The sequence below is a fragment of the Dreissena polymorpha genome, chromosome 8, assembly GCF_020536995.1.
Source record: "Dreissena polymorpha isolate Duluth1 chromosome 8, UMN_Dpol_1.0, whole genome shotgun sequence".
NCBI classification, from domain to species: Eukaryota; Metazoa; Mollusca; class Bivalvia; order Myida; family Dreissenidae; genus Dreissena; species Dreissena polymorpha.
In genome coordinates this window covers 15,738,261-15,762,165 of record NC_068362.1, presented here as the reverse complement: position 1 = coordinate 15,762,165, position 23,905 = coordinate 15,738,261, and the positions used below count along the sequence as shown (strand labels likewise).

Below are 23,905 nucleotides of genomic sequence, written 5' to 3'. Positions count from 1 at the left end.
TATTTTACGCCGTTTTCCCAGAGCGAGGCTCATTTGTTGCGAAGTAGTTGTGTTATGATGGTTTGTGATGGGGGGTAGGGCGGTGGGTATTTGAGGTTTTATTTCTAATAAAGGTAGTGGTGGTTGTGGTAAAAGATGCTCTGGTAGTGGTAGTGATGGTAATTGTGATGGTAGTAATGATGGCAGTGGATAAGGTGGGATCCTAATAGTGGTGTTGGTGGTGGCTCAGTGTTGGTGATGATGATGATGAAGACGAAATAAATGATGATGATGATGATGATGATGATGATGATGATGATGATGATGATGATGATGATGATGATGATGATGATGATGATGATAACGATAATGATGATGATGATGATGATGACGATGGTGGTGGTGGTGATGATCATGATGATGATGACGATGATGATGATGATGATCAGATGATGATGATGATGATGATGATGATCAGATGATGATGATGATGATGATTGGTGCTGGCGGTTATGATGGTTATGATGGTGGTGATGATTGTGGTGGTTGGTAGCGACGAAGGCTGTTTTAACGGGTTTTTAATAGCGGATCTATTATCGTTGTTGTCTGTGGTGGTGTTGGTGGTAGTGGTGTTGGAGGGGTAGGTGGTACTAATTGTTGGTATTAATTGTGATGGTGGATGCGGTGGCGATGGTGGTCGTGTTGGTTGTTGTGGTGGTCGTTGGTGGTGACGGCGATGGTGTTGGTAATGATTCTATAGGCGGTAATGATCGTGTCGTTCTTTAGTGTTGCTGGTAGTATTAAGATTTGAAGATAAGTAATTATGGCAAAACCCCACTTGTTTTGGTGCCCGTTTTGTTCCTCCTATATCAGATATATGATCAGACGAATACAAACATCATCTATCTTTAACTTAACTTAAAGGACACCGTTGATCATTAAAAATGTATACATATTTGAGCTTTGTTTTCGGTTGCTTTAATGTGTGAGCTAAGGGTTTCTATGGTGGATTCTAGTACAATAATAAACCAATTATTGTTCAACTTTGTTGCAGGAGTATAAACATGTTCGCCATTAGGGTCTGATGAAATACGAATCTAGGGTTGAAATGAAACGCGTATCATAACATTGAATTAGGTGGATTAAAACTAGCTTTATAAGCGCACTCTGGGAGAGTACCATGGTAACGGAGGTATGTGGTGTCGGGGTTTAATGCCTACGTACTTGCATGCGTCTTCCGTCTTGGACCGTGACTCAAGTATTATTTATGAATATCGGCCCTTTCCCCTAGACGAATTTTCCCCTCTTACATAGATTTTCCCCAAAACAATGATATCTAAAAAAGATATAACTATATTATATTATTATTAGTTAATTATATCAGTTAACCTGATCCAGTGTAGAAAATAGAAACATATTAAATGATTAAATTATCTGTTGCCTTGAATTTGTTTTATAAACAGTAAAATATGTTAAATTGGTTTTTTAAGACTTTCCTTATGTTTTCCCCAAATTCGGCGTTTCGTGCGATTTTTTTCCCCTAAAAAAGGCCGGGCCCTTTCCCCAAAATCAGATGATTTAAAAAAAACATACCCTTAAAAGGCTTATATAACTCATGCGTCTCTTACCTTAAAAACGCCGAAATTAATGAGTCCCGGCGAGTAGAAAGAGCCCCAGCTGAACTCCAGACCGCTCAAGAAGAAGTTCACGGTGAATGTTGCCGACATCGAGCAGAAAAACTGAAATACATGATAAGTGATGTGCGGATTGCACAGTCTAATATGGGACGAAATTTTACGCAAACGCATTTATCTCCCTTTTTTAGAGCGAAGTTTATTTAGAATCTATATGAGTGTCATTTATACGCAAACTCATTAGAAGTATGCTTTATATACAGTACCCATGAAGATGATGCTTAGAAAGATATATGTTTGTTTCGTTTAACCAGTAATAACGTGATTACATCTGTAAAAAGGTTTCGCAGTTTGAGTAAAGTACACTTATTTTGACGATGCTATATCAAAACACTAAAGCGTTGGTCCGAATTGTCTAGGCACAATATGTAAGGCAAGCGGTTCGACGCATTATCCCAAGAATTTAGGTTTTTCATGAGAACCTAGGTTCTCATGCTAAGAACCTAGGTTCTTACCAGAACTTATGATCCCAACTGAGATCCTGGGTTCTCATGAAAGCTTCGGATATCCGAGAGAACGACGCGAAAAGCTGTCGAGAACCTAGGTTCTTGTGAAAACCTTGGATATCAAACAAGAACTTTGGTTCTCAGAATGAGAACCTAGGTTTTCATGAAAAACATAGATTCTCATGAGAACCTAAGTTCTATGTGTCTATGTGCGTCGTCTCGCCGAGAACTAAGGTTTTCAAATGAGAACATATTTTCTCATGGAATAGGTTCTCATGAAAAACCTAGTTTCTCATGACAACCTAAGTTCTCGAGCGTAAACTAAGGTTTTCAAATGAGAACATAGGTTCTCATGAAAAACCTAGTTTCTCATGAGAACCTAGGATCTCATAAAACATGGTTTCTTGGGATTTCATAAACCTAGTTTCTCATGAGAACCTATGTTCTCATGAAAAACCTGGTTTCTTGGGATTTCAAAAACCTAGTTTCTCATGAAAACCTAGGTTCTCAAGAAAAACCTAGTTTCTCATGAGAACCTAGGTTCTCATGAAAAACCTAGTATCTCACGAAAACCTAGGTTCTCATGAGAAACCTGGTTTCTTGGGATTTCATAAACCAAGTTTCTCATGAGAACCTAGGTTCTCATGAAAAACTATGTTTCTTGGGATTATACAACAGGCATAAGCCGTAGGTTACCGCCTCTTGTTCATATGCACGACGTTTTCCGTGCATGGATGTTCTTGAGGAATGAAAGTAGTAATGTAATCGGTCTACATTGGTCTGAACATATGAATACAAAATTAAACTGTTTATGAAATACATCTTTAATTGTAAATATTGTTTTGAAACTTAAAATTGAAACAAATTCAGATCAATCGTTACATAATTAATTGTTACCGCATTAAATGAGTTTCAGTTGTTCGGGCCTCAAACGACTGTATGGTAGAGTATTGGGCTATTTTTTAGTTTTCTAATTTTAATTTGTTTGTGATATATTTAAGCAATCATTATGTTATAAATAGAAGTTTAATCTCTATTGATAATGTGTAATAATGTATTATTCAATCTAAAGATATCGGCCCACACTGCAAGAAAAACTTATGCACTAAAGACTTTGCAAACATATTTCAATAACTTGAGATATCTGCAAACATAAAATTCTTAACAGCGTGTTTTCATTCTGTCCAGCCCGTGTGTAATCATATGTGAACCCCATTGGTCCTACACCCTGAATACTATGTGTTCCGTATTCCAAACAAGCAAGTTTACGCCGTCCGACGCGTAATTCTGGGAACCTAGGTTCTCATGAGAACTATGGTTCCCAAATGAAAACCACGGATTCAGTATTAAAGATGAGAACTTAAGTTCTCGTAATGAGAACTATGGTTTTCACTTTGTAATTCTGGGAACCTAGGTTCTCATGAAAACTATGGTTCCTAAATGAAAACCATGGTTATGGCAAGCGGTTCGACGCATAATCCCAAGAAACTAGGTTTTTCATGAGAACCTATGTTCTCATTCTGAGGACCTAGTTTGTTACCAGAACCTTGGTTTTCAAATGAGAACCTAGGTTCTCATGAAAAACCTAGTTTCGCATGAAAACCTAGGATATCGAAAGGAAACTTGGGTTCTGGAAGACATGTGCAATCTTCAAGCCAGAACCTAGGTTCTCATGAAAAACCTAGTTTCTTGGGATTATGCGTCGAACCGCTTGCCATTAACACGAACATCAATCATACATTCGAAAAATAGATTTTAATTAGGGGAAAAAAGCAAATTCGTCACCTGTTAACCTGTTTCGATATTGGAGCGGTTAACCGGTTAACCGACTGTCTGTGTACCACATAAAAAACATCAGAAAAACGTATACGTTTACAAAGACCTATAAAATATGATGATATTAACAATTACATGTATATGCAAATATACTCTGTCTTGTTGATTGTCTTGCAGCCTAATTACTTGTGCGTTGTGAGAAATCCATGCATGTTCGTACAGTGTCGTCCAAGATTAGCCTGTGCAGTCCGTAAAGGCTAATCAGGGACGAAATTTCAACATACACTGGATTTTCGCTAAGCAGATACTTTTCTTTGATTTTTGTTTATAAATTGATTTCTTTGTTTTTATACCGCAGCTCTGTAGCACCGATGTTCAAATCTAGCTATTTAAGGCTTTTAATGACACACTTCAAATAATGTGAACATCTGCGAACACGTCCCTTTTTAAATTACACAAAAGTATGATATTGATCACAGGGGTATGATGCAATTGTGTTTATAATAATACTGAAATGCAGTGACATGCCACTGATGCTGGTTCTGCTGCTGATGTTGGTACTGCTGCTAATGATGATGATATTGATAATCATGACACTGCTGAAATTAATGATAATTAGGAAAAGAAAAAGGAGAACTATCATGATGATTTGTTGACTTTCGAAGTTGCGATAACACCAAAGTGCAGTGCTATACTTAACTATGGCATTGGCTATATTCGAGTACATAAACGTAATGAGTATTACTTGATCCGCGTCATGCGAAAATGGGTCTTAATCAACATATGTTGCTCCAGACCAATTAACGCCAATGAGACCACGAGACCTTGCGTGACTGCGCAGGCTGCTCTGGGGCAACGCTGGCCGCATATAGCATATGACCCATTTTTATATGACGCCGTTCAATTAGGATTGTTAGGGGAACGATTACTTCTGAATGAACGTATTGCCTTACATGAACAGAGAATGAGTCACGTATGACAAGTCACATTACATTAAATATACGCATTATTTATTATAAAATCACTGGCCCGAACATTTAAGTTTTCCCAACAAGGTTTCGTGTTTTGGAAACGCGTAAACATTCTTAAAAGCTTGGTATTTGAAATTCAGCGTTAGTCCGTTTGCTAATTGCATACTATATGAAACGTGATTTTGATCAAGGGATAGAAAATAATAAATCAAGTCAATCGTGATACATCGGCTATCTCGGATTCCTCCGTAAGATAGGCCTCGTGGCTAACGGTCGCCATATTGCCTTGTATTACTACTTTACTACCCAAAAGGCAATCTCCACGCAGAGTTGTCGTTCCTTGCTCTCACATACAACTCTGCATAAGGCTCAGCACGACATTGTGTCTACCAAATAGCTAAAACCGAACAAACGCATACAATGTATATTTGTGTGCATATTTAAGATCGCATGCATTTAATTAAGAAATATGACTTTTTAATGTACGATAAATCGTGCAAAAACTTGTGAGTTTTAATGCAACTCTTTGGAACTATTTTATTGCCCATTTACACAGATGTGATCATTCCACGCACTTCACAAATGTAAACAATTCTTCATATTTTTTATTGAGTGACGTTAGGCATTGTTTCGACGTATTTATGTATGTTGGTTTCTTAACATAAAAAAAAACATATCAATTTTATAATAATTAATTAAGACTGATATAAGATATCATGATATGAGATGGTTTTCTTTAATGCAGTTAATGCAATGTAACCGTCGTGCAAGAGATTGTTTAGTATACTGTAACCTCAATGATGAACGCTTGGAATGATCATGACATGAATGAGACGCTTTCATAACAAAAGTCCGTTCTGGAGGGTGCGGGAGGGGTGTCCCCTTCCGTGGACGATTTTTTTTTTAAATGGCACCTTGAAATGATGCGATTTCCTGCTATCTAATCAGCATTTTGCATGATAAAAGTGCATGTAAAACAAATAAGAACTTGAGTTCACACATCAAGTGTGACAGATGTACGGACAGACAGACACACAGGGGTAAATCAAATGTCTCTCAAACCACTAAAGTGGTGGGAAACATTATCTTTATCCATAACTTTTTTAACAGAGTTAGATGGGTGGACCTCCTATTTAACCTTGTTGGATATCCTACTAGGTCAACTTAGGAACAACATTAAAATGTTTATGTCCATGTCCCTATGAATGGAAAGCAGGCACACAGCGGACAACCTGTCCTGACCCATTGATGATCTTAGTTTTGTCTTAACAAGTCCTTGGGCACTGATACTCTTTTTACACTCTCATGATGTAACAGGGAGCACACATGATATGGACAAAACAGTGTAAATGATGGGGTACAGCTGGGAATCACAATGTGCAACAGAGCCTTGAAGGGTAGTAGGAGGGTTGGGTACACCTTTCCACCTAGCCTGCCATATAAAGTGCAACTCAGCAGGGAGGGACTGAGGGGAAGGGAGATCATCAATGAACCATTCAAGGTCACTAGCACTGACAGGAGAGACGCACATTTGTTCAGGTATAATTTCAATCCCATGGCTGCCTTAGTCTGCAAATCACTGAATCGGGTGTCCATTTCGTTCACAAAAGTGTTAACAAAGGGAGTCGTTAGGTTTCTGTGTAGTTTAATTCGGGTGTTGCTGCCTCGATGTTGTCACGCTTTAAGAAAATGATTTAGTTTCATATAGCAAAGTAATTCTTCATTTTTGAGTCTTTTTTAATTTGAAAAAGTATGGATGAACATCAAAGCAGTTAGCCCGATTTGTAAAAAAAAAATCAAAAAAATAATTGCCATTCATTAAGTGTGCAGTTGAATTTCACTGGCAATAACTTGTTACTCAAAAGATTATCACTCTACAGAGCTAATACCAATAAAATTCATCAAATAAATTACCGAAAAAATAGTTATGATTGTCCATTGCGTTCGTCTAAACTCTTTAATTGCTACAAATTGAAATATTGTTTTTCACAAGACTCATGCGGCAGCCATTTGTAAACATTTATCAATAGCTAAATGTATGGATGAATTTCATTATTTGAATGTATCTTCTTCAGCCAATCAAATAGCGCAGTTTATTACTTACAGTCAATGAAGCGTGCACTTTAGCTGACGAAGGTTAGATCGTCTGTACACATGCCTGGGGGCTAATCACACAAATCGACAGCTGTGTATGGCTTAATTAGGGACATATGACAGGAAATACACAAGTGGACTGAAACTGTAAGGAGCTCATTTTTATTAAAAATCGTGTCTAGCCAGCCAGCTGGGGGGGGCTTTAGCCCCCTAGCCCCCACCTAAATACGCCTCTCATTTGTGTTGCATTTTGACCTATTATCCAAGTGATTTACTTTTCCATTATTATTTAATCACCCTATCATCCAATTTTTAAGATGAAATTACGGTGTTTACAAAACCAACCAAACCGAAAGTGAAACTGGATGCATTACGTTTCGCGACATAATATAATGTTGCTACATATTTTTGGAAAATGATTATAATGTGCAGTTCTAAATAAATCTAAATGCATACAATTTTAATTGTGTATATTGTGTGATAATTAGTTACAAATTCCCTTTTTACAGGTATACTGGATAATGAAAGACTGATAAACATAAAATTGACAACTCATGTCCCCAACGATACTAAGTGTGGCTCATTCTCAGAACAAACCCATAGTCAGTGAGAAAACTACAGTGTAAAAAGACCACTTGATTGTGACAATTATGGCTGACCAAGCAAATGTTATCATTTAAAATAAAGAAAACTTCCAGTTCAATATACATTTTATACCAATTATGACATTGACCAACACAGAAAATAATTATAAGGTTGATTTCCCCAAAGTTGACTGTAACAATTGGATACTGTTTTAAGCTTCACTCTACTTTGTCTGAAAATAATAGTCCTAAGTGATGTAATAGAAACATACATATTTAATTTTTAGTTTTACAAGGATATATATATATATACATATATTATAATATCTTTTTATCGATGGTCAATCAATTTAAGTTTAACTAATATATACATACACATTGTATACATGTGTATGCTTTGATTTTTTTCTATTGAAGCCAAATTAATATCCCATTAGATAGATAGATAATATCACAGCAGTATTCCTAGTTTGTCTGCAAGTACTGCAGAAATCATGGATTATTATTTTACTGAGTCAGCCTTAATCTTTATATTATAATTGTTAAAACAGATTAAGATGTTTTTTTCAGTATTGTGTGAAAGGATTTGAAGTAATTATGTGTTTTTGAAATATGATTTATGTGAATTTGAATAAATATATAAAATTTAGTGATTTTCTCAGACAAAACTGTTAATTACATACAAAAGTATTCAGAATGTATTATTGTAATATTCATTCGAATTTTTTAGTTCAAAAAGCACTTCTCCCTGGCATTTGTATTTATAGTAATTGCATATTTTATAATTCTGACAGCATTTATAAACTGTGTTCATGCAAGCATGAACACGGTTTCATTTTTTGAGTATTTAAACAAGAGGGCCATGATGGCCCTGTATCGCTCCACTGCTGAAAAAAGGCTGAAACAAATTTCTCTGCATGTGCAAATACTTAAATATGGGCCCTATTTAAGTACATGTACACTTTTGTGACCTTCTGGGCTGGGTCAAATTCAACCCCAGGGGCATCATTTGAGCAAACTTTGTAGAGGACTACTATATCTCACTACATACAAAATGTGGTAGCCCTAGGACCTAGAGTTAAGGACAAGAATATTTTTAAAGTTTTCACAAAATAAGCAAGATATAAGCGTATATAATGTTCAATTTTGTGACCTGCCGGTCAGGATCAAATTTGACCCAAAGGGCATAATTTGAACAAACTTGGTAGAGGACTATAAGATGTTACTGCATACCAAATTTGGTAGCCGTAGTCCAAATGGTTTTCGACAAGAAGATTTTTAAAGATTTCACAAAATAGGCGCTTTATAAGCGTTTATTCAATTTTGTGACCCCCCGGGGCAGGGTCAAAGTTGACCCCAGAGGCATTATTTGAACAAATTTGGTAGAGGTTTATTAGATGTCACTACATACCAAATTTGGTAGCCCTAGGCCCAATGGTTATGGACAACAAGATTTTTAAAGTTTTCACAAAATAGGCCCCATATAAGCATATGTTCAATTTTGTGACCCCCGGGGCAGGGTCAAATTTGACCCCAGGGGCATAATTTGAACAAATTTGGTAGAGGACTATTAGATGTCTCTACATACCAAATTTGATAGCCCTAGGCCCAATGGTTATGGACGGGAGATTTTGAAAGTTTTCACAAAATAGGCCTTATATAAGCAAATTTTCAATTTTGTGACCCCCAGGGCAGAGTCAAATTTGACCCCTGGGGCATATTTTGAACAAATTTGAAAGACGTTCACCCCAGGAACATTCCTAAGAAATTTCATCAGAAGTGGACCAGTAGTTTAGGAGAAGAAGATGTTTAAAGGAAAAGTTAATGCACGGACGCACGATGGACACAGGACCTTTGGCAAGTGGAGCTAAAAATCAAATTAAACATTTAGTTTTGATGTACAATCAGTTTTTATATGCAAGTGTCTATTTCACTTATAAATTAAAACAGCATATTATTCATTATTGAAGATTATTCCAAGCTTGATGTCATATTTCGACTTTGCATAGTATAGTTAATTGAAGCTTGTATTGAACTGTATGGGCAGCTATATTTTTTAATTTATGTATGTTGTATTATACAAAATGCATTATTTCTACCACAAGTAGACCATATAAGGCCTACTGCTACTAAATAGGGACTGGTATGAATTTGACACTGTTTTTGATGCTCATACAAAACTTTAATTACTACTACACTTTAGTATATTAAATATTTTCAAGTTTTTGTTCAACATTTTTTGCAAAAAAGAGTGTCTTAATGCATTTGAAAATATACTTAAAACAAACTAAAAATGCATTTTAACATACCTTTTTCCTGGTAAAGTGTATTTGGGATGATAAAAAATACACTTGAAGTGTATTAATGCTGGAAAAATGCAGAAAAAAATACATTTGTTTCTGTTAGAAGTGTGTCTTGTCTGCATTTTTAAGTGTATTAAATGCACATCAAATGCAGATAAATACAATGCCAATACTGTTACATGTATTGTAATGGACATAAAATGCACTTGTTCTTGTAATTAAATGCTTAAGTGAATTGAAATAACCTTTTATAACGTTTTAACAATTAATAATACCTTTTTACATAAATTTTCTTTTGAAATGTGACACTTAAATGATTTTTGCACAACTAGTAAGAGATATAATTTGTGCTCATAATGCTTTATCATTTCACTATACAATATCATTTGTTGTATGAAAATTACCCGTAAAATTCATGTGAAAGCTCAAGAGATCAATAGCAGCTATACCCTGCTCCTTTTTACATGACTTGATGGTATTTAGTCTCCAATTCTACATGGCTAAGGGAAAATTAATGTGAAGATTTGACAAATAAGTCTTAACTGGTATCCAATAGGCAGACTTTCATATTACTTGTATTTAATTTAAATCATGATCTGAATTGCTCTTTGGCAAATCTTCGTTGGTCACAGTATTCAACTGAATTTTGTTTACTTTGTAGTGATTATATTTTCTATATTTATCAGACAACATCTTTCTTCAAAAGTTTAACATGATTGCTTGGTTAATTTAGAAACAAGATCAATGCATCATAACATAAAATGAAAAATGTGTAATAGTAAAAATGGCAGCAAAAAAGCACCAGATTATCTGCCTTAAATCTGAGACGATATGTTGATGTATTGGAATTTCTCATAAATAATGTGTCCCATAGTTGTATAATTGTATAGTCGCATGCATGAGTGGTGTCAATGTCACAATACCAATTAAAGCCTATAATTTACTAAAACAGTTTGAAGAAATTGTGTTTTTTTCAAGATCTGTGTTATATATATTTATATATATATATATATATATATATTGTTGAAAAGTAAACATGCAATAAGTTTACTGTACTTAAGTGACAAATAGTTTTACTGATTTGGTTGGATGCATATATGCAGATATATCATGGTTTGTGCAGAGGACAGTAGCAAAAACAAGAGCTGGTTCTTCTTGAATGCTCTGAGCTTTTATCAGTACATACGTAGCTGGGAGTTGGATTATTGCAACTAAAACAAGAGCTGTCTCCGTAGGATGACATACGCCCCCGATAAACGCTTTAATAGAAGTTATGAGCATTTTTCAAAACCTAAACGCTGACCCTAAGTTCAAGGTCAAAGGGGTCAAAATTTGTGTGTGTATGGGAAGGCCTTGTCCATATACACATGCATATCAAATATGAATGTTACATCTGAAGCGACATAGAAGTTATGAGCATTTTTTCGAAACCTAAATGCAAAGTGTGACGGATAGACAGACGGACAGTGCGATCACTATATGCCCTCCTTTGGGGGCATTAAAATGCGTTTCACATTGTTTTGGTAAATAAGTAATGTACAAACATGTAGTTAAAAGAACAGAATCATCAATTATAAAGTTATTGATTATAAAGTGTTGCTGGCATATTTGATGCATTCATCTAGCTATAAGAAGGTCCCTGTTTTATCCCCACTGGCACCGAGTGAGGGTTCTCAAAATCTTTAAACAATATGAATAACTACATATAGGGTCGAGAGTCTTGTTGATATGGGGGATAAACACCTGAAATCAAAGCGACCCAGGTTAAAGGCCGAGGCAAAATAAATAAACAAGAGGCCGCATGAGCCTGCTATACTCTGAACAAGTATTGTTTCTTCTCAGAAAACTGGCTTAAGTGTCTTACTAAGCTTTATACTTTGAGTTTCAGTGCAATCTATCTAAAATAAATTGGTCAAATTAAATAATAATTTGTAAAAAATAAACATTCTGCACAAATTCAATTATTTACTTCACCTGTGTGCATGAATCATTTCAGTCTTGATGGTTAGTGAACCATGTCAAAAGCACCATAGCTATGAAACACTTGTATTTTGAATATTGCAATGTTCCACAGAAATGATGCTGATGATAATTCTACACGATGATGAATTACTAGATATATTTCTAAATTCCATTTCCACCAACAATTCGGTTATTCCACTACCAGTTCGAATGCTTCGTACACAGTTGAAAATAACACTATTCCACTCAACAACCGTGACACATGTACTCAATTTTTCAACTTTTCAAATTGTCTCCTACTGTTTTTGTTGTTGTTGTACTTTTGAAAGTAGTTCGAAAGATGGCGACCATTAACCCAGAGATTGATTTATGAAATAAATCGTCTGCTGATCCAGAGTGAAATGAAGTGTGTTTATCTAAATGGGATAATATATGATGCTTGTTAAAAAAAAACTTTATTTTATCACTTTCGCTCTCTCAAAATCTGTGTTCATGTAATAATAAATGAAGCGTGTTTACGCTTCGGGAATAATAAAACAAAGCGTGGTAATGTTAATGGGATACTAAGTGAACTTAGTTACTTGCGCGAGTTATTGAAATGGCTCTATTTGACTCAGTTTGTGGGTTATGATTTAGACTCCATCGAGCGCATTGAAGGATGTCATTATTTTGTTGTAGGGGGGTTTGGTTAGCTGCGTCAAGTTAATTTTCTTAGCAACGCCGTGTTTAATATGACATCCTTACTACATATACAAAATTATATAACCAGACATAACAAAATAACAAAATGTTTAAATAGTTACTGATGAACTTCAATAGTTTCTATCAAGAGTTCCAGTGCTCACATAAACATCAACAAACGGTAGGACGAACATATCCGAAAATAACTATTCAAGATTACTATCACCTTTTAGTCAATCACTACATTAATTCTGTTGTAGTCTATTTATGTTTCTCATACAGATGAAAACTATCACTGGTGTGTGCTGATTGAAAAGGAAAAGGTGCTAACGATTTGAGCATTCATTGCGTTCAACAAAAAAATCTGCAAGAGTAACCGAATATTAATTTTGTAATCGGTTAACCTCCTAAAGAAACGGATAACCGGTTAACCGATTAACCGTTGCCATCCCTAATTTTAATTAACCTAATCTGAAACATATTCGATAAAAAGACATCACAACGTTTTAGTAATTACATCACAAGTATGACGTCATCACAACGTCAAAAATCTCTGTACCACGTACCGTTCTCCACGTGAGTTTCTGGTTCCAGAATGAACAGCCCTCCTCGAGACTAAATAACACGCCACCTATAGGGGCTCCGAACGCGGCTGAAGTATAAACAGTTCTTAACTTAAACCTTTTTTAATGTTAGCTAGATAACACCGTAAGCATAAGGCTTATTGAAAGGCCATCGAGTTCGTTTCTCGGATAGAACCATTACTTGGTGTCTTCGGGGTTAATTAAACAACGCTCCCACATAGGGGATCGAACCCAAGACCTCCCTACAGACGGACACCGTATCCACAACCCCACGGTAAAACGGTTGTTAAGTTGAAAAGTACCGGGGAACTTCTGTGACATAGTATACTGTTGTCATTTAATAAGCAGTATAAGGTGAATAGGCGGATCCAATGGTGTGTGTTGGGGGGGGGGGGGGGGGGGGGCGGACGCGGCATATGCTCCCCCCCTCCTGAAATCGCCAAAGTAAAGTCAATTCGTTTGATGTTTCACACTTAAATAGATCTAAATCACCTATTTATACTCATTTTTCTTCTTTTTCGTACACAACAGTTCCCACTTATCACAGACAATCACTAAATGTTTTCACTTTAGACTCTCTGTCGCCCGGTTTTTCAAGTCGAACTTTGCGATTCTGATGTATCCCTCTTTTTGCACATTGATTCTCTTTTCGCTGCTTTTTGTGTCAACAAAGATGGATGCACACACGCCAAATAGAGCGAAAATGCGGAGACTTTGTGCTCTGTGCAATTTAGTGATAGATCTATAATGAATCAGTTAAATAAAATCTCGGCTTCATCTTGGTCATTATCTTGCTGTAGGTACAAACATTGTTTTCATGCTCCCCCCTCCCTGCTGTATTCGCCACTAGCCTGATAACCGTTAGTGTGTTCTTCTTTATAGCATTTCTTCCGGCTATATCCGCCCGTATTACGTATAAACTATGCACTTTTGGCATTATAAGAAGGTACTTTGATGAAAGTACATAAGGCGTGACATGTATGCATTTATTTTGACCTTGCGGTCAAGGATAACCCATGAAAGTGCAAGCACTTATTTCCAATGGGGTCTTTTGGTTATTGCTGAAGAGACAGCAAGCAGAAGAGACAGTATTGGGATACAAGGAATCCGGGTGCGATACCCCAGCTCTTTGCGAATAGATCCCTTGGTTCTTTTACGTGCTCGGTGTATAGCACCGATAAACGCGAGAATTACCTGGGTTTCATACAAGTACATCTCTAGTTGTGTGGGAAACACTTCAAGTATTTCTGAAATTTTCAGTGCCCCGGTCGGGAATCGAACCGGGGACCTCTGGAATGGTAGGCCAGAGTGTTACCACTCGACCACCGCACCACCCGTTACATGCTCGACATGCTCGAGAAGTAGTTTTTAAAGCCTTCAAAATCGCAAAAATCGTGGAGCTTTCTAGGGCTGCGCTCAACCCCACTGGACCCCGTAGCAGGGCTTTGCTCTGCACCCACCTGGACCCCCAGCAATTCTTTCAATATCCCCCCTCCAACCAGAAATCCCGGATCCGCCCCTGAGGTGCTTATGATTTAATTTCTTACTTTCAAGTGAAACCATCTAACCCATGTTTATTGTAACATTGTAATCACTATTTGCATTTCAAATTTTAAAGGTAAACATGTCTACCTGCAACGCCGGCTGCTGCTCCTCCTGCGACAAAGTCTCGTTTTTCTCTAAAATCGCGAAAGAAAAAGAATAATTGAATTCTTGGGCCATTTCTCAATTTAAAAAAAAATAAACTGAACTTAAATTGTATTGACAAGACAAGTGTGTGCGTTTTTATATTGATATCATTGTTCGAATGCTAAAGAATTACGTGTACTTTAACTTAGTTAAATTATTATTAATGTAGTCGTGGCAGTGAAAACACGGTCATGTGTTTACACGAATAACTCAAAATAGTTCAAGAAATCTTTGTTAATATATATTCTATATTGAATCATATAACTGCGAAATTTTGAGCGAGATCCTGACATTAGTTAAAGAGGAGTTGAAAACATAACCGTCGGGGGACTATGTAATATATGTTTGAAAAAAAAACACCATAAAGGACAACAATTTCGTCAACACTCGTCGCAGCCGAAATTACTTTCGGTACGAACGTCTATACATTTTAGCAAGATCCACTCGGCAGTTAAAAAATGATTTGTAAACATGAAATTATTAGACTAAGTATTGTATGATGGAAAATAGACAAAGTTCCATAATTCAGTCAAAACTCTTCGAAGCCGAAATTTCTATTCTGCCCATATAGGCCATTCAATTATGACAGTTTGATCGAGATGCACTCAGAAGTTAAAGGGGAGTTTAAAAACAAAAGCTTCATGGGACTATATTGTCTAAAGAGTAAAAAAGTAAATAAACAGTGCAAATATTGCCCAAGAACTCGTCGCAGCCAAAATTCCTTCCTTTAAGATCATCTACACAAAATGGTTATTTAGTGGTTAAACTGGATTTTTGCAAAGAAGAGACTTTCTTTGAACGAAAAAACAACAACATAAAAGCTAAAAGTGTCGTCCCCGATTAGCTTGTGCAGACTACACAGGCTAATCTAGGAAGACACTAAACGCACATGCATTAAACCCCCTTTTCACAGAGCACGGCCCATATTTTGATTTCGTACATACCTGTCCGTACGGAAGAAAGCGAATTTGGAGCTCAATTTCCTTAACGTAATACTCTGAAGCTAAAATAGAAATAATAATAAATTAAATTATAATTTTGTGTCAGCAATATCCGATTGCAAATGCTAATCTGGGACGACACTTTACGCACATGCATTATGCCCAGTTTTTTCAGAACAAGATTCAATTTATCATCGCCAAAAACTGGAAATTATGAGTCGAGCTCGAGGGAAACTAGGCTTAGGAATGTGCGGAAAGTACCACCCCAGGTTAGATAGTGCAGTTAGCACAGGTTATCCCAGGCAGCGTCTCATTCTGTTACAAACTTGCATAAATTATGTTTGCACCTAGGGAGTATTTGAGTTTCAAATATTGTTAAGACGCAATATGTCATTGCAAGGGAGGTCAATGTTGTATGATCTGGATTTACATGACAGTGGAGTACTTTACCTGAGGAATCCCTGCGCCTATGATGGCCCCACTGTGAGTCATCGGACCCTCCTTGCCGACAAACAAGCCTGTGCAAGAAAAAAACGTGTAATCGCAGATTAACCTGTGCAGTCTGGGACGACAATTTCCGCTATTGTGTATGTTTTGTTAAAAGTAGATTTCTTCTGAACGAAAATCAAGTGTATGCGGAAAGTGTTGTCCCTGATTAGCCTGTGCGAATTGCACAGGCTAATCTGGGATACACTTTTAGCCCATGCAGTGAACCCCGTATTCCCAGGGCGAGGTTAACATATATTCTTTAGAAAAAGACCACACAACTTTTTTCTTTTTTCGGAATTTCGCAGGATCGTGCAGTAATTTAGTTAAATTGCGATGGTCAGTAAGCAGCATCGCACTTTTCCCAGGTAAACTGGTTCACCAGTACTAAGGGCACATTCTCACAAATGCCCTAAACTAAAGATCAGAATCGCCGTAGAAATAGTTGCAGGACCAATCCAATGCGCACACAAATTACGTCACCGGACCGGTAATGAAAACCACACTCCTATGATAATAGACGAGGATATTGGAATACTTATGTATTATAACTAAATAGTTTAATCAACAATATCGTATAGACATACAGGCAATTATGAATGAGATTAAATGAAACCGCGGGCGAATATGATGTATAGCCGTCGCTCGCTGGTTACAGAACCTAGGGTCGAATGTTCGAGACCCCAATCCTAAATCGGCTTGAGCATTAAAACAATAAACTAAGGTGCTGTCAAGATACAAAATACATCTTTAAAATACACCTGTTTTAGTGCGTCTCATCTATCTTGTACTAATCCCCAAATTGTTTGTATAATCAAAGTACTGACAGTACTGGTGTGACGATGCTTTTGAAGAGGATTGATATAAAAGCATATATTTAAGTTTATCTACATCACCAAAATTGTGTATGCGGGTACGAAAATTTTGGATAGGAAAAAAATGGGTACGAAAATTTTGGGTACAACAATTATGCCAAAAAAAATTAAGTACGTAAAAAGATTTGGTTACGAAAAAATTGGGTACGAAAAAAATTGGGTACGAAAAAAAAATGGTTACGAGCAAAAATTTGTGTACGAAAAAAAAATTTGGTACGAAAAAAATTTGGTACGAAAAATGTAGGTTCCGAAAAAAATTTGGGGGTACGGGGAAGTAGTAACCGTGGGGAACTTGATCCTTCGACGTGTATTTTCTGTACCACTTATCTTAAAAAACTGTCTGTTACAGTTAAACGTTTGTGGGTTTTAGCATTACGTTTCAGCATATAAAATCAAAACTTGACATGCTCTTTAATTACACCATGCTCTTTAATTTCACATGTATATCATACCAAACTTTATATTTCGTTGTTTCCTTTCCTAAGTTAATGATGCTATGTGTACGGACGTGATTTCACAATCCCATGGGCATGAACATATACTTTTTTTTCTTTTGATTATTGTTCTTTTTCTCTAATTCAATAAGCTTAGGCATGTTTGTTCGTTAGGTACGGCAATAATTTCATGATGATTCCCGATCGAAAGTGGGTATGAGCACATAGTCGTAAGAGTACTTGAATATGTGAGTTCGCCCATGAACACATGGTAAGGTTAACTAAATCTCCGCGATATGACCTTACATGTGTTTAAAACAGCAAACAATATCCAACAAACGAATGAATTGTCAAACATAGAATGTGCACTGATGTGGCTCTGTAATTTATGTTTGAAAAGTTTATAAAATATGCAAATTAGAAAGCACGCAGAAGAGCGAGTATCACAGTTTTGATATGGCTATTATGCTGTTTATATACCATAGTCGCTACAACGTTTACAAATGGCGGGTTCGAAATAATTCGTTTTCTTTACACTTATGATCGCGTTGAAAGTTAATTATACACGTTTTAATTCGCAATTTATTTACTGAATCACGACAAATGTCAATGTACAATACAGAAAATGCATAGTTGTTTCATTGATCTTTAAACATATAATGGATTGAATATAACTGATTTAAAATTATGGTTTTCAAACTGTTATTAAATCTTTTCCCAGAATATGCTGTCCTATTTATAGCTGAGCTTCATATACCTTTGTACTAGTACATGAATTTCCTAAATTCTTTCCCAAGTAGCTCGGGAAAAACGGACACGAAATTTAGATAGTAAGGTCATGACATGGAGTATATTCAATGTTTAAAACAACCGTACCTCCTGCAAACACTGAACAACACCCCCCACAGCCTTGGATACGAGGGACTTGAGCCGCGCCACCCCTGGGGATCTTGATGCCGTTCAGATAGCACTTGATCTCCGGGATACCGGAACCCGCTGCCACCGGCTGAAAAACAGGATTGAACACAATCATATAACTCAATGCATATGTGTAAAGTTTGTCCCAGATTAGCAAGTGCAGTCCGCATAGGCTGATCAGGGGTGACACTTTCCGCTTTGTTGATTTGTTAAAAAGGAAATCGCATCCAAATGAGAATCCAGTATAGGCGGTGTAGGACTGAACAGGTAAATCTGGGAGAACACTACGCAAATGCATTTCGCCCGGGTTTCTCAAAGCTCGAATCATGTGTAATTATAAATACATGGTTAACAGAAAAGTATCCCGTATTATATTTCAATAAGAACAGCGTTAGCGTCTGGGCTCCGTTTCACTCAGCAATTTATGTCCTTCTTAGACTTACACACACATTTGATAATTTCTAAATAAATAATACTCGTTTGCTTATTTACTAAAATATAAAGATATAAAGGCTTTGAAATGAATAAATAAATTTGTAGACACTGTTCTTTGTTTTTTATACAATTCAATGGAAGTGAAAAATATACAGTTTATTAAAATGGTGCGCCTCGGCCTAAGAAAAGACCTATCAAGAAACATGTATTGTATTTATAGATCTTTGGCCTAAGCATTGCGTTTGAGGATTGGTAAAGCGCGACAACGTCCTGAACAGTGAACAAAAAAAGTTGCAACCCTTGAATAAAATAATATGGAAGAGAATTTATAACAAACGAAAATTGATAAGAAGACGATACAGAGACAGGCGCAATAAAAGAAGTGTGATAAAAGAAATGAGAACAGAAGTAAGAAGAACGAGTATGATATAAGTCCATACGACAAGAATAAAGATGAAAACAAAATTGGCCATTAAATCAATCAACGATACATACTGGAACATCCTTATTGTGATCACGTGATACTCACTTCTAGGACGGTAAGGCACGTGGCGACGAGCACGAGAGCGGCGTTAAACATCACCATGATTAATCAGGGACAACACGAGGCTGCCGTCCGGAGTGGTAGAATTGATGCTTTGCGCATGCGTCAAGGATGTCAAACGAGTGTATTTTGTGAATAATCATATATTGGAGTTGCATTTTCGCATGTGTCAACAATAGTCATAGGTGGACTAGTGTTCATGTGCCAGTGATAGTTATACGAATGCATTTGTAAACGTATCGATTATTGCCATACGAGGGCATTTGTTCATGTGTCATATACCAATGCCTTTGTGGATGTGCCAAGTGATTGTGATACGAGTGCATTTGGTGCATGTATGAATGCTTGTCATGCTATGATATGTTTGCATCCATCAGTGATAATTTATACGAATGCATTTGCGCATGCGTCAGGGATTGCTCATGCGAGTGCACGTGTCCATGATTGTCATTCAAGTGCTTATATGCAAGCATCAGTGATAGTTATACTGTTAAGCACGATAATAATTTTTAATAAGTGAACATATATCGTTATATATATCAATCATATATTTAAAAGTATATACGCTTATTAAGTTTGGGCTATATCATACACAATGCAGACCAATACACAACCCTATCCATGAGATCAATATTTGATCAATCACAGTGCTGACACACTACGTTAATATTTATGTGCACTCAATATCATGTAATGAATTGATCATCGATGCGATACAGCTTATAACGCAACTAAAAAGTATAATGACGTTTCCTGCGCTTTGAACAGCTGTCTATAAAAATATTTATTATCGCCCTTTCCTAAGATCATAAACGCGAAATACACGGAAAACAATACAAACTGTACATTTAATCACACATGTCTTTTAAAGGATACATTTGTGTTACTGGATTGAATTTCAGTTTACTCAACAACTTCACGATAGTGTCGATAAAAAATGCAACCTGAAAGAAACTCTTCATACATAGTGTCTAAGTACACATTATGTATATGTACATGCAGTCATAGTTAACAGGCGAACGTAAAGTAAAACCATGTACCGGAAAATTCTGTATTAGTTTTAGTTTAACATTTTTATTTAGCTCGATATTGTATAAGCCTAAGGTTTATTGAAACGTGCTCGAGTCCATCTCTGTGGTAAACCAGTACTTGGTGTATTCGGTGAGATCTCAAGAACGCTCCCAAAGTGGGGATCGAACCCCTGACCTCTCAGTAGCTAGGCGGACACCTTATGCACGACGCAAAAGCAACAGTAAATGCTATATTACACTAAACAAATATAGCAATAAACATGTACCAGCGCTAAGACGGCAACCCAACAATATCAGTGTTGTATCAAATATATTATTTGAATGTTAGTGTCGCTTCATGCAATACTATTACATCTTTTTGGTCGTTTATTATCGAACTCGTCTACGTAAACTTTTACTAATATTACCCGTTACTTACCTATCACCATCCGGCGACATACCGTTAGTGCATTCACTATATTAATTCATCACGGTAATTGGCAGACAATAAAAACAATTTAAATACAGAGACAAACTAAACTGAACCTGTGAAAAGGTTTTACGGAAATAGCGAATACAGGAAGTGCCTGCAGAGCTTTGATTATTTGTTCTTGCGGCAAATAGGTAACAAGTGATGTGCTTTCAGCGCATTTATTATTGGCTCTATTTGTCCAAAGCGAACACAAATGGCATGACTTCATCGCTTTGATTATTTGCTGTTCTTGAATACTAGTTACTTCTTCAAAACTAAGTATGTTCTAACTTGTCATGTTAACTCTTTAAGTGCTGGAACCGAACTTTGAAGGCCTTTGCAAACAATTTGGATCCATATGAGACGCCACAGAACGTGGCGTTTCATCAGGATCTAAACTGTTTGCTATTCTGATAGTATTCTTTGAAAACAATCGAAGATAATGCTAATTTTAGAAACTCAGCAGACGACATTTTAGCAAACGACACATTTCCCAGCATGCAAAGGGTTAACACTTACCAGACCTGTGGAGAATCCGATGAGGAAGGTGATCATCCATTTGATGACTTCAATCTTACTGAAAGACTTAGAGGGTATTCATACAGTATAAACAATTTACCACTTAGATGCGTATTTCGATGTATGTGTAGTTCTTTGAAAGTTAAATTTAATTAAATAACTTTCTTACTAGATTCAAGTTGTAAAGGCTTCTTTTCAACCCTAGATACGGATGAGCAGCAAACAGCATAAAACATGAACAGTCTTCGAGTTACTTGCAGTTTTTTCTGGTTTATGCTGTTTGCACATATTCATTTCATACTTTGCTTCTGAGTTGGTAATGGTTAACTGACAAACTCACACGATACTGTTTGAACTCGTTCTGTGAAAACTGGGTTTAACGCATGTGGGAAAATGTCGCCCGAGATAAGCGTGGGCAGTCTGCAGAGGATAATTAGGAACAAAACTTTTCGATTTTATGAAATTTTCGTTTCAAGACAGTCTCTTCTTAACGAAAAGCTAGTGAAGGCAAAAGTGTCTTCCCTGATTTACCTTTGCGGACTGATGTTAAGAAATATTTACTTACGCGATAATAGTTAATACATCATTATGTTTAGCTGACGAATACTTGTTTTATTTTAACGAGAATAAATTGCAACTGACGTTCGAATGTTTTACCGGCATGATGATTTTAAACTAAAATGCTTGTTTAAATGAAATCATTATTTCGACTTACGAAGTCTTTTCGCTGGTTTTCAACGTAATGTTCGTATGGTTTGTTGTAGCAGACGTCATAATCCAAACTCTAAAATGGTAAAGCGAAATAAATAGATGCAACCGAATGATAATTATTCGTATGTAACATAATGATATAAAGACATGTCATAAAATGCTATGTGTTTATAAATGTTCATAGCCGACCAACTGCAAGGGCGGTGGTGGTTCTTTTACTCCAGTGAAAATGTGAATTTAACCCCATTTATGCCTAGCGTCTAGCATAAAGGCCTTGGCAAACAGCGTAGACCCAGATGAGACGCCGCATGATGCGGCGTCTCATCAGGGTCTGCGCTGTTTTGCATAAAGGAATTTCTGTAAGAACTATTCTAAATATAGAGATAAATATACTAGAAATCCCTCATTTTGGAAATAAATTGATCCAATTAAGAAGGATGGGAGAGTCCACTATGCATAATATGTTAATTTATGCTACTGGAGTTCACGAATGCCAGGACAATTTTGATCAGCAGTAGATTGGAAATATATAACAATGCCACAACACGTGTTATAGTTGATACTTCGCTTTTCAGATGATTATGCGTCCGACAAGTCATGTTGACAAGTGACCCGATATTGGTTCTATCAGTGCAGGGAAGTATCGTGGAGGAAAGATAAATATAATCAAAATTGCGATAAAGGAAGATTATGAAACATACAAGTACAGACGAATATTGGTAGAAAAGTATCATAATGATTTAAAGTTAAAGGAGAATTGATTATATTTTATATAATTTTATAATAATGAGTGGGATATTTTATGATGAAACTGAAGGTGTTGTTTTTAGTTCTTCGCGTAGCGAACAGCTAATGTTGTTGCTGAAAAATTTCAAGCCGGTTCGCTGCTATCTACGGAAAGCCTACTACCCGCCACACATGCCGTATCCGCGCGAGAAAGAGTTGTATAATGTATGCAAGAGGTTTGAGTTCACCAACTATATTCATTCACAAATCGAAACATTATGTGAATATCGTGTTTTATCCCATTTTCAACGCGACATTGGCGGCATAACACCTTATGGAATATACTAACCTGTATTCAACCTTGTGGGATATACCTGTCGCATGCACGGACTACTTTTTACTTTACCACTGAATGATTTTTCATAAGAATGATTTTTCATAAGAAATAACTTTAGCTTCAAAATTATACGACCTTCAACCTTAAATCTAGTCATATGACATATTTTTTTCGCCATCCGTATAATGAATCAGATGATTGATGGCTTCATAAAATGGCAAGCGTAATTTTTCCCATTTTTTTTGACAATTTGTTATAAACGCGACTTATTTCACATGTACATGTACTGTATATCGACATATTTGAATTGTCAATTTATCACATTTTCCTTATTTCGTGTAATGTACATTGTTTATAATCCATGCATATACTTTTGACATTTAAGAATGTACAACAAGCCATACAAATATCGCACAATTCATAAATAATCTGCAATGCTTCCGATTTAATTCACGTTAGGCATAGAGCTTTTAAAGTATAAGATGGTAAAAATAGCACCACACTGGATTTCGGAACGTCCCATTTTATACACGGGTATTATCCACTCATTTATCTGTTGTGTAATGGAATGTTTTCCATTCTTTTGTATTTATATATGAAATTATTTTCTTGTACAATAAGGGCATTTACCATAGACAATAAAAGATTGTGCAAGTTTAAACATAATTATTTTTTGTATGCAAAATCTGCAATGCACCGAGTTTCCAACGGCCATTATTTGATAAACTGCTCCT

The 23,905-nt window shown here is 36.3% G+C and overlaps 2 protein-coding genes across 2 annotated transcripts in view; both read right to left on the bottom strand.

Annotated features, from left to right (window-relative positions):
• Positions 1–16,970, bottom strand: part of LOC127840344 (H(+)/Cl(-) exchange transporter 6-like) — an 88,462-nt gene extending 71,492 nt beyond the window's left edge. Inside the window, exons 1-6 of the mRNA XM_052368752.1 lie at positions 16,952–16,970; positions 16,155–16,222; positions 15,708–15,766; positions 14,707–14,753; positions 13,057–13,142; positions 1,608–1,718 (exon numbers count right to left, since the gene is read on the bottom strand). Of these exons, the coding sequence (XP_052224712.1) occupies positions 1,608–1,718; positions 13,057–13,142; positions 14,707–14,753; positions 15,708–15,766; positions 16,155–16,222; positions 16,952–16,970 (390 nt within the window). The remainder of the gene's footprint in view (positions 1–1,607; positions 1,719–13,056; positions 13,143–14,706; positions 14,754–15,707; positions 15,767–16,154; positions 16,223–16,951) is intronic.
• Positions 16,971–20,244: 3,274 nt separating this feature from the next.
• On the bottom strand, positions 20,245–22,181 carry LOC127840343 (H(+)/Cl(-) exchange transporter 6-like; the record flags this gene model as incomplete). The annotated part of the gene is given in 3 exon segments (XM_052368751.1): positions 20,245–20,340; positions 21,398–21,463; positions 22,113–22,181. Coding segments are annotated over 3 exon segments (231 nt in total), but the record flags the coding sequence as incomplete, so codon positions are not given.
• Between the last annotated feature and the right edge of the window lie 1,724 nt (positions 22,182–23,905).